The 12,121-nt window shown below is 44.9% G+C and overlaps 1 protein-coding gene across 4 annotated transcripts in view; it reads left to right on the top strand.

The window, feature by feature from the left end:
- LOC112230108 (SH3 and PX domain-containing protein 2A) overlaps positions 1-12,121 on the top strand; it is a 120,658-nt gene that overhangs the window by 67,817 nt on the left and 40,720 nt on the right. For 2 of the 4 annotated variants that reach the window (XM_042310951.1, XM_042310949.1), the window contains exons 7-8: positions 5,264-5,308; positions 9,838-9,966. In XM_042310951.1, the coding sequence (XP_042166885.1) occupies positions 5,264-5,308; positions 9,838-9,966 (174 nt within the window). The remainder of the gene's footprint in view (positions 1-5,263; positions 5,309-9,837; positions 9,967-12,121) is intronic. The other 2 variants (XM_042310950.1, XM_042310952.1) reach the window with 1 other exon arrangement.

Genomic DNA, 12,121 nt, shown 5'->3' with positions numbered 1-12,121 from the left:
GTTCCAAAATTTTTTTTTTTTGAGTTTAATCAGAATGACTAATTGCAGTTAATCAAAGTCAATCATCATTTGCTAAATGTAACCGACAAGTTGTTTGGAGCATAGAACACAAACCCAACAAACTTCCTTAAACCATCAGGTTCTCCAATGCCCCGAATGAGCTCACACCTGTTCGATTAAATCCTTTTTTTCCTTTACCAGAACCCTCATTTAATTTCCTTGGAAACTGACTTCTTTAAATGAGATATAAGACAGGGCTGATCTAGGATCAGTTTAGCCTTTTAGATCATACTGAATGAGATTACATATGGACAGCGAGGACCTAGTTCACCCATCTGACAGGTTGTTGCGTAATAGTGTGTGTGTGTGTGTGTGTGTGTGTGTGTGTGTCATGACCTGACAAGGGACAATTCTGGAACCTAGTTATAGGTCTCTCCCAGGAAAAGTCCTAGCCTGCCCATTATGTCTGAAGGGAGGCTGGGGCTTCAGGAATCCCATGATAGGCTGGTGCTGCTACATGTCTAATGGAAATCGACCAATAATGGTATCTCTTTGCATATGAAAGATAGCCTCGCCATATCTTCCCGAAACCCTCGACATAAGAACACAGCATATAGGTTCCCTGTCATTCGTTCCTCCGCAGGAATTGCCATAGGAGGGAGTGACTCTCTTATCTGTATGTTAGAACCAGTAGTTAAGTACAGTAAGTAGTTAACACGAGGGACAGGGTTATGGTAGCACGCTACTGTAGTTTGTGGTGCGTTTCATTTGGGTTTTAGCTGCAGGATAAGTCTAGAGATGGCATAGTGTTAGCCTTCCCATAGACTCTGTTTACAGTATGGTCTGCATGGCTACATGTCTGCAATGCCACAAAATTGCATGGAGTTAGTTACAGCACATAGGCAACACCACTAACTGATCACATGACCTTTTCCAAGTTAATACTGATTCTTCTATTAACTTTGGGATGTTTCATTCAGCTTTTACACAACATTCGTCCCTCTTTTTTTTTTAACCAATTTCACATTTACTTTCTTCACTCATCAGCTTAATCTACAGTGCATAGTGGTGGAATAATCCTCATATAAAAAACGGAAACCTCCTCAGTCCAGATGAAGACCTCCGAGGTAATAAAGGCTGCGAGGAAGATGAAGGTCAGAAGTGGATGGGAGGGGGTCCCCTCCTTCCCTCCCCGTCAGTCCTAGAGAGTTTCTGCCTTGCATGTGAAGGCCAGATGCAGTGAACAGAGGTCTGCTTCCCAAACGGCATCCTCTTCCCTTTATAGTGCACTACTTTTAAGCAGGACTCATAGGGCACTGGTCAAAAGTAGTTCACTACAGAGAATAGGGTGCCATTTGGGACGCAGGCCAGAGTGAATGTGGAGGCCACGGGTTGAAAGAGAATGTCAGTCTGAGTTCAGGCTCTGGTCTAGTGTTTACGTGGCATGGCGCATAAGATTACAGCGTGACGTCGGAATGCCTAATAGGGTTGACGTGGGGCCTGCCGGGCTGGGGAGAGGAGGTGTGTGGGCGTTCGATTGTGCATATGTGTGTGTGTGTGTATGCGTGTGTGTGTGGTTGGTGTGTGCGAGCCTGTGTGTGTTTTGTGAGGAATGGTAAGAGGGGTGGTGATTCTTTTTTGGAGCGTAACACAAGGAAGAAGACAACGCCACATGGTAATGACAGCTCATCCTCCCAACAAACAACAAATGTAGTCATTCTTCCTGCCTCGCTAGGACCTTGTCATTCTCTGCATTGAACCTCATCAGGCAGCGAGCTCTTTAAATGTCAATGTTACATCCTTTGCTATTAGGCATCACTACAGACCCGGGTTTGATCCCAGGGTGCACAACTGGCCCAGTGTCATCCCAGTTAGGGGAGGTTTTGGCCGGCCGGGATGTCCTTGTCCCATCGCGCTCGAGCAATTCCTTGTGGCGAGCACGGCGCATGTACGCTGACTTCGGTTGCCAGTTGTGCAGTGTTTCCTTCGAACACGTTGGTGCGGCTGGCTTATGGGTTAACCGGGCGGTGTGGCAAGAAGCAGTGCGGCTTGGTAGGGTTGTATTCTTGGTAGGGTTGTATTCTCGAACTTTGCCTCTACCGAGTCCATACGGGAGTTACAGCGATGGGACAACACTGTAACTACCAATTGGATATCACGGAAAAAGGGGTTAAAAAGTACAACAACAACAACAAAAAAGTATGAAAACTCAGCTCTTTCACCCAACATTGGCTGCAGTGAGTGCAGTCATAAGCCACTGCAGTATCAATACAGACAGTCCAACAATGCCCAACACTAAGAGATATTTGCTCTCTATTGTAGTGGTTGGCTTGGAGAGAGTGTAGCTGCGTTTGCCTAGCTCTCGTGTCGGCCGAGGTCTCTCCCAAAGAGAAATGAGAAAGATAAATGTTTTAGCAGCCAGATCCCACTGTGACTGAGTGACGTGACTTAAAACAAAAGGAGAGAGAGAGAGGGGAGGGATGGCGGGAGAGTGAGAAATGGAGAGAGAGAACCAAACACAGTCCCAGTCTAAATAGAAAGAGGGTGGAGAGAGAGAGAGAGAGAGAGAGAGAGGAAACAGACCAGACTCCGAAACACCCACACTCTGTGACTCCCAGCTGGGTGAGTTAGCGACTATTTTGTCACCGCTCATGGCCGTTCCACGCCAGTATTTTGTCATCGCCACCGCCAGTGTTTGTCATTGCTAATGGTTAGCATCACTCCCGGTTTGGGATTGTCATTGTGATCAATGTGAGTGGTTGGTTCACATTTGGGTGTCGACTCAATAATGGTTCGTAGTAATTTGTTGTTTCTAGCTGTGGTCTTGTCGTTGGCAATGTTTGTCTTGTCTGTGATCCTCGTTTGTCATTGTGAATGGTTGTCTCACAGTTGGATACTGTGTCTTCAATGCTAACTGCTGTCGTCTCAATATTGGTTGTTTCTAGCTGTTTTTCTAGTCTTGGCATTGGTTGACAAGTGGTTGTCACTTCTTTCCGGACACATCCTGATGTGTGCTGACAGCAAGCTCTGTGAGGTACCGTCACTAGGCCCAGCATGCTAGAGTCTCTCTTTGCTTTGACTCACATGCTTTTATGTTATGAAGACATCTTGGAAATGGGACTTTTAGTTTGGCAACAAAGTCCACCAGACAGATTCCAACACTTAACGTGTTGTGACATCTGTTGTGAAAGGTATTGTAATGTTTTTTAAATGGTCTATCTGTCTTAACTTTGCTGGACCCCGGGAAGAGTAGCTGCTGCCTTTGCAGCAGCTAATGGGGGATCCATAATAAATTCAACTGAACATCGACCAGACAAGCTGTCTCAATGTCTTTCAGTCAAAACATATTTCACAATTTTTCTTCTCTGCTTGAACCCCCCTCTCTCCCCCCGCCTACAATCACCTATAGAGTGATTGTAGGCGGGGGATGAGTGATTATGGGGGATGGATGAAAGACAGAAAGAGACAGAGAGGAGGGGGAGAGAGAGACAGAGAGAAGGAGGGAGTGGGAGAGAGAGAGAGAGAGAGACAGAGAGAAGGAGGGAGTGGAGAGGGAGAGAGAGAGAGAGAGAGAGAGACAGAGAGAAGGAGGGAGTGGAGAGGGAGAGAGAGAGAGAGAGAGAGAGCCAGAGCCAGACAGCAACTGGCTTTTCCAAACATAATCTACTAAATCGATCAAATTACGGGACAGATGGCTAATAAGCCATTCCAAACAAAACCTGGAAATTATTGACCTTAGAAAAGCAATTTGTCACCGCCACAAGTTCCTTAATTGCTGGGTAATGTGGACGTTGTGGGGTTGGTGGAAGGAGGTAAATGACCCACACCATACCAGCAGGAGGGAAAAAGAAAACACAGTGACTGAAGTCTGCTCGGGTTAGTGGGCCATCATCAGAGGACCCTGAAAGGAATTAAGCAGTCAGTGTGTGTGTGTGTGTGTGTGTGGGTGTGTGTGTGTGTGTCTCTTTCTGTGTGTGCATGCAGCAGCGGTCTCTCCACTCTCCAGTTAATATCAATCATATGTTGAGTGCTGCGCTGAAAGAAACGTCTCATCTCTCGCTAGCCGGGTTTAGATTGGAGGGTGTATGTTAACTGGGGTTGAGCCGGCTGACCCAGCCACTCTACAAGCCTCCCTCGGGGGACCAGCATCAATCTCCTCAGCTCCGTGCGACTCTGGAGAGAAAGAGAGAGAGAAACAGCGAGAGAGGGTCTCTGACCTTTATTATATCATTTGAAAACTGAAATGGATGTGAATTTTCCCTCACAGCAGGGGAGTGTGAGGGAATGGAGTGGAGGTGTGGTAGGGGTCGAGGTTCACAGGGTGGGAAAGAGGGACCTCCTGTGGTGTTCTGGCTCGAATGAATTCCCTCCTGAAATGATTTCAAGGGGAATGTCCCACAATATTTTCAAGATAATGATATCCCACTATGCATTCGGTTGGGACATTTTCCTTGTTCTCTGCAGGACACTGGTTCCATGCTGTCGTTGTTTCCCAACCCTTCATATTGGTTATGGTTGGGGTTTATGGCCGGCCCAGACAGCTCTAGTTTTGTCTGCGTGCCCAGGTGAAGGATGATTTCAGACAGCGCTTCCGAGAAGAGAAGGATAGTTTGGACAGGAAATTTGAAAATGTAAAACCTCATTGATGACGACAGATACCCTTGCCTTGTCCCCCTCCTCTACCTTTTTTCTAATACCCAGTTTTCACAGATTTTGATATAATGGACACACACACACACTGAAAAACACACCCTGCTGACGTGTGACATTTAATTTCCTGATGAGATGGGGATGTCTGAGCTGTGTTTGTAGAGGGGAGCCCCCCCTCTACAAAGAGCGGGATGAAGGGAGGGGTGTGCCACGAAAATATGTGTCAGCCCAGGATCATGCGAGGCTATTTCAATTCTACTGTTACACTCTCAATTGCTACAATATGTGTTGCTGAAGAAAGACAGCAGACATGTCTGCAATGACAGTCTTCTGTGATGGTCTTATGCAGTGAATCACAACCACACGAACATGGATTGATGTGCTTTCTGCAAAACACTGTGTTTTGATGTGAATCAGTGCTCTCTACCAGGGCAAAGATATTATGTTTGGTTCGCGCTGTAGAGACTGTTCAGTTCCTGCTGTTTGTAATCAGGAGGGAATAACAGGAACAATATGATGTTGATGAGATGTTTGTGTGCTGAGCACCATGGACTGAATAACATCCCTTTTTCCTCTCTTCCTCCCTTTCTTCTCCTCTTCCTCGGGCCTACAGTGTGGATGTACGGCTTTACCGACAGTCCAAGGAAAGAGGCCTCAGGTAGTCCGACTTGTGTGCGTGGCACAGGAGGTTGGTGGTAGCTTGATTGGGGAGAACGGGGCTCGTGGTAATGGCTGGAGCGGAATCAGTGGAATGGTATCAAACACATCAAACACATGGCTTCCATGTGTTCGATGCCCTTCCATTTGCTCCGTTCCCAGACATTATTAAGAGCTGTCCTCCCTTCAACAGCCTCCTGTGGTGCGTGGGTGGGGTGCATACGCTTGTGCCTGTGTGTATGTCGCAACGCTGGTGTGTGTGTGTTGTGGTGGCTCTGCTTTCTATAACCACATGCCCAATGGCTTTTCTATGTTTGTCCATTTTTTTGGGGGGTTCACTTCTTTTGCTTCGCATGCATTCACTGACTGTCACTGGTTTCTGTTTATTTTCTTACCTGCTCAAGATCAACCGTTCACGTTCTGTCGTACTTTACTGACTTTAATCTCTGCAACTCTATGGACCTGCCTGACTGGATGGCTGTCAAACATTCAATGCACTTTAAACACAGAGCCTTAGGCACCTTGCCAAACTGTTGCTGCCTGGCCACAGTGTGTTACACAGTACAGTTGAAACCAGGAGTCTGGTTCTTTACGCTTGAGTTCACCATGTAGATCTAAGATCATGATGGTCAATCAACGACAATGAGAGACAGAGAGAGAGAGAGGCCGCCGTAGGCAGACATGGCTCTCAAGAGAAGACAGGCTATGTGCTCACTGCCCACAAAATGAGGTGGAAACTGAGCTGCACTTCCTAACCTCCTGCCCAATGTATGACCATATTAGAGAGACATATTTCCCTCAGATTACACAGATCCACAAAGAATTCGAAAACAAATCCAATTTTGATAAACTCCCATATCTACTGGGTGAAATTCCACAGTGTGCCATCACAGCAGCAAGATTTGTGACCTGTTGCCACAAGAAAAGGGCAACCAGTGAAGAACAAACACCATTGTAAATACAACCCAAATTTATGCTTATTTATTTTCCCTTGTGTGCTTTAACCATTTGTACGTTGTTACAACACTGTATATATATATATATATATACATATATATATATATATATATAATAATATATAATATATATACATATATATATATAATATATAATATGATATTTGAAATGTCTTTATTGTTTTGAAACTTCTGTATGTGTAATGTTTACTGTTAATTTTTATTGTTTATTTCACTTTTGTATATTATCTACCTCACTTGCTTTGGCAATGTTAACACATGTTTCCCATGCCAATAAAGCCCCTTGAATTTAATTGAATTGAATTGAGAGGAGACAGAGAGAGCGAGAGAGAGGAGACAGAGACAGAGAGAGAGAGAGAGAGAGAGAAAGAGAGAACACAGAATTTGTGAGAGAATTTGCAGCTCTGCAAATAAACATCTCAGCGATGAATGTGTTTTTCTCCAGAAATAAACACATCACATCAAGCTTTTAATGGGAATAGAAAGGGCCTGAATCCCCCAGCATCTGGGGAGCATTTTCCAAATGTTCTCCCAGTCAACTTAGGCGTAATTGCTGCAACATTTAGAGAGAAAAAAAACTTTGTTTCCTTGTATTACCACTTTCGAAGTGTCAATGTGAGTTTTGAAGAAAATAATGATCCATGGGCCGAGCTATTATGAGATTGACACCAACATATAAGCAAGCAACTGTTATGATTCATGATGTTTCCTGGTTGTACACACAACAGTCGACCGTATCCATAGAGACAGCATGCAGCATGTGGAGGGTTGATCCGGTGTCATTTTATAACTAAGTTTGACCCCATTTTCACCCTGTATCGCCTTACATGTGTTAATTTGCCTGCATGTGCTTTGGCCATATCTCAAATGACACCCTATGCCCTATATAGTGCACTACCTTTGACCCGAGCCCACATAGGAGTTGGCTATATAGTAATAGTGAACTCACTGTAGGGAATCAGAGTAATATTATGCTGTCAGAAGGGTTAAGAGAAAGGAAAGTAGTTTCCGTACTCAAACAACATGAGTAGATGAAGGGGTTAAGGGAATAGGAGATAGGAGATAGGAAATATAAGGCCCATCAGAAAGATTTGAGACTCAGCCTTTGTCTTTATTTGACCATATTAAGCAGTCGCAGACAGGGGAATCTTCCATGAGGAGTGAAGACTAATAGCGTTACCTTGTGTTGTTGGCTAGCCTCTTTGTTTATATAGGCCCATGTGGGGATACTTAACTGTGTTATATTCCAATGAAGCGTCTTGAGTTTTGACCGTTAAAACTCTACATTTCGAAATCCCTTCTCTCTTCCTTGTGACGTCGTAGCGTTGGGATGTTGCAAAGCTCATAATAATACTTATAATACTTAGGTTTGTTAGCTGTTGTTTATTTGACCGTAGAAATTGAATTTCACCATGTTCTAAATGATACATGTTTGACAGACATCTTGTGTCAAAGGATTGGAAAATATCCTGTCTTTAAATCCCATTGAATTATTAAATCCCAATCATTTTAGTCGGCTTATAGCACCGATAGTTTCTGAGTCCCAAATTGCACCCTGTTCCCTATTTAGTGCACTACTTTTGACCAAGGGCCATGTTAGTCTTTAGCCAAGGTCTTGGTTTGAAATTAGAGGCTTGCTCCCAGATATGTTTGTGCTGTATAGCCGACTCGGTCTATGGTGTGGCATGGCAATGACAATAGGACTTGACAAGACAGCACGAACAGATCTATGACCAGGCTATAGCAAATAAACAGGCGGGAATGATAGAATGATACAATAGCTGGCAACAATCATACAGTATAATCATATTCATATGGACACAGCTATTGGTTGGGTGTAGAATTATGCTGACGGGGACACTGCCTTCACTTCCCCACTCACAGTACTTGTTATGCACTCATATTTGTAGTGATTTTTCTTTTAGATAATTATTGGACCAGAGTAGAATAGGAAATAATACAAATAGAATAGAATAGAGATCTACATGCAGTAGCCACTAGGTGTAGTGCAGCAATATTATGACTGTTACCCAGACCCTTTCACACAACAGTAACACACACACACACACACAGTAGTGCGTTTTAGGACCATCTGCCTCCTGCATGTTCTTCTGTTTTGACCATTTCTCTTACTTCACTACCTTTATGTCTGCTCACAAATCAAATGTCCACAAGAACTCGCAGAATGCATGTCCATGTGTGTGTGTGCGTGTCCAATGTTTGGTTTCCACATTCGTTCGCACAGAAAGTGGAGGTCCTTGGACCTAGCTAGGTGCCGAGAGAAACAAAGATGGCTGCCAGTGTTTTGTTTTTTTTCCTCGTGATGTTTGCTCCTGGAAAAGTGACATAAACAACAGACATGTCATAAAGGGACACACATGGTGCTATTTACTGGGCAACGGACCGCGTCCTTGTCTACTGAATCCTAGACCAAGAGTTGGAGGGTAATTAACTTTACTGGAGTGCTGTGATATCAATTTAGGAATACATAGAATGTATATTCAAACTGCTCAAACTCAGGTTAGATAAGACATCATTGTATTTATGAGTAAGGACGAAGAGAAATCGAGTAGAGCCTTTTAGAGGGCAGGAAATGAGTTCCAATTTTGATGAAAAATCCCAGAGCGTTGGTACCAATGCGTAGATAAACGTCAACAAACAGTGCTTGGGCCTTAAATCAAACACACACCACGTGAACTTTGTAAAGGAAGTCATTGCTGGCACTCGAGAGTTTATCATTGGGAGCTACAATGAGAAGAAGAGAGAGGGGGGAAAAAAGGAGAAAGAGACAGATGCTGGGCCTATGTTTATGTGAAACACAAGAAGAAAGCGTTTCAACTTGGGCTATGCCGCACTCTTGTTTTCTCCCCACCCCTCTCTCTCTCTCTCTCTCTCTCTCTCTCTCTTTCTCTCCCCCATCCCACTCATATGTTTCTATTTAAGGCCCTGTAGGCCTGACTGCCTTGATTGGCGTGGTACAGCCCCCTGCTCCTCGTCCAACGGCAGGCTCCCAAACAGAGAGAGAGAGGAGGGGAGAGAGAGAACAAGCCACACTACAGATTTTCCAGAGGAAAACTTTTTCTATTCTTCCAGTCCCGACTCGAGTCTGTCTCCAACTCCAACCGCTCAGCAGCTTTCCCTGGCCTCTCCTCCCTTTCTCTTTCTTTTATCCTCTCTTCCCTTCATCTCTCTTTCCTTCGGACGTTTGTTTCGATTATGGAGGTCCCGTAACGGAGAACACGTTTTTCTCTCTCTTTATTTCATCCCTCCTTTTTCATTTTGACTTCTTTCAAATGCTTCCTGGTCCGTTGGTGTGGGCCGGGGGAAGGTTCCACTATATGGCCAGACGCTTGGGAATAAAATGCAGAGATAATATCCTGAGCGAGCGTTCTGATTGGCTGGGGAGGAGCAACGGCACGGATTCGGCCTATGGCGGCATACCGTTACCGGGCACGCGGTGGCGGGGGGCGCTTGCGCCCACCACGGGGTAGGGGTGCCATGGTGGGGACTGGGAGCTGGCTGACGGCGTGTTTCTTCCCGTCCTCCCGTGCAGGCATTGACAGCTCGGACCCAATGGTGCTGGAGCAGTACGTGGTGGTGGCCAACTACGAGAGGCAGGAGAACTCTGAGATCAGCCTGCAGGCTGGGGAGACGGTGGATGTGATCGAGAAGAGCGAGAGCGGTGAGTAGTGTGTTTACTGTATGTGCTGCTACGTGTTGTATTTGACTTATCTTTCTCTCTCACACACAGACACGCACGCACACACACACACACACACACACACACACACACACACACACACACACACACACACACACACACACACACACACACACCAACTTATGCTCAGTCAGCACCTTGTTCCTTCTTTCCTCTCATGGTGTCACTCCATGTTCTGTTTCCTTCCCTCTGCCCCTCTTTGTCCTCAAGAATCCCCCTTTTCTCCCCCTCCTCTCTCTCTACCTCTGTGGCTCCCTTAAGCATTCTCTCTGTCTTCTAACTGGGGCTTGGCTCCACCTGGTTTGGCCAGCAGCCCGGTGTGTGTGTGTTGTGAGTAGGTGTGTGTTTGTCTGTGCTTGCGGGCTTGGGTTTGTGTGAAGGTGTACGTGTGTGTTTGTGCGTGTGGCAGCGTTTGGCTGCAGGCCAATCTGTTGCCTTGTGCAGCAGGAATGTGGACTTATAATTAATAGTCCACTTTATTTTAGTGGAGAGTCAGATGTGTTACGAGTACCATCTTGGAAAGGGCAGCGAGCAGAGTTTTGAGAGGAGAAAGAGGCAGGGAGATCAATTCTGCCTCACCAGCTTTATTTCTCACTTGTTATTTGGGAGCACTGGGATAACTGTCTGTGTGTACTATTGTCACCCTTGTGTTTTCCTCCAATTTCATTGTACTTCACAATGTTATCAAAAACCAAGGACGTGGCACTCGAGTTGTTGAATCAGTAACAGTTTGCTATGTGTTAAACCCTGACTAAAATCAGTTGAGGGAAAAGTCAATGTGAGTATGTTGCCCTTATGTTTTGTTTTCATCAATCCAAACTCGATTTAGCAACACGAGAGCTGGATTCCAACTTGCCATGGTAACAAGTCATTGACAGCTTGCACAACTCAAGATTAACAACCACAACGGCCTAACATTCTACCATCAGCAGAAAACCCTTTGGCAGTAATACATCCACAGACATCTTCCTTTCAAATATTGGTATGTGTGTGTGTGTGTGTGTGTGTGTGTGTGTGCGTGTGCGTGTGCGTGTGTGTGTGTGTGCACACAAGGTGTTTTTCTCACAGCGTCGTTAACACATCTCTGAGTTGTTATGCAAGCTAACGAATCTCCCTTTTTCTTTAGTTTTACAACTGACCCAGCAACCCACTATCCTGCAGCGGTTGACCCCCCCCACACTCACACACACACTCTTTCAGCCCCATGTGTTTTCGACATCAGGCTGTTTGAACAGCTTTTTGCAGTATTTATCATTCCATTCATTGTCGGTACAGTGAGACAGTTGTCCTCGCCAGCCAAAGTGGCAGTTCCGCCAGACTCCGTATGGGAAGAGAGGTGTAGATGTTTTTGCAATGCTGATCTTCTTCTGTGAGTATTCAATGTATTCAAGGTCATACATGGCGAATGGGGAAACCTAATGTCATCTGACAATGTGAACGCTGGGACGTGCAGTACCGCATTGAGTGTGAGATGTGGTTATTTTTACCCATCTTAGTCAAATGAACTGATCGTCCAAAGTCCCTTTAGCGAAGATTGTCCGCTAAATGACTAAGATGTCTCTCTTCTCAGTCTCTTTTGTGAGGTTTCGTACGGTCAGCCTTTAAGCTGCATTGAGTTATGTTTTGAGAGATATGTGACTTGATGAGGCGTCGATTCCCAGAGATTTTGTAAGAGTCACACGCTAGAGTGAGAGTCATTATATATTTTGTTTGATGAATATTCAAAAGTTAATTGCCTGTGCGTATGCCAAAACCACGGCATAATGATACAATTATTGGTGGCACTGACACACTGCATTGGAAACCCCAAACACCCCCACGATCGGGCACATTAAAACTAAACTAGGACAAGATCCGTAAATATTCAGTACTCGGACAGTTTCAATACAAAAATATAAAACCAAATAAGAAAACAAGCTGTGCTGTCACCGGAGCTGAACGCTCATATACTCAAACTAGCGCACGGACTAAACCTGAAAAAATCCATAAAATCTCAGACAGTTTCAGTACAAAAGTGCAGGAAAAACAAACAAAATATCATTCATAAGGAAACAAGCTGTGTAATGACTGTCATTGGAGTTGAAGGTTACTGTAAACATGCTCAAACGTCTCCATA

Source organism: Oncorhynchus tshawytscha, linkage group LG32, assembly GCF_018296145.1.
Source record: "Oncorhynchus tshawytscha isolate Ot180627B linkage group LG32, Otsh_v2.0, whole genome shotgun sequence".
Lineage (NCBI taxonomy): Eukaryota > Metazoa > Chordata > Actinopteri > Salmoniformes > Salmonidae > Oncorhynchus > Oncorhynchus tshawytscha.
Note: the sequence above shows the minus strand (reverse complement) of the source record. Positions and strands in the feature narration are given on the sequence as shown.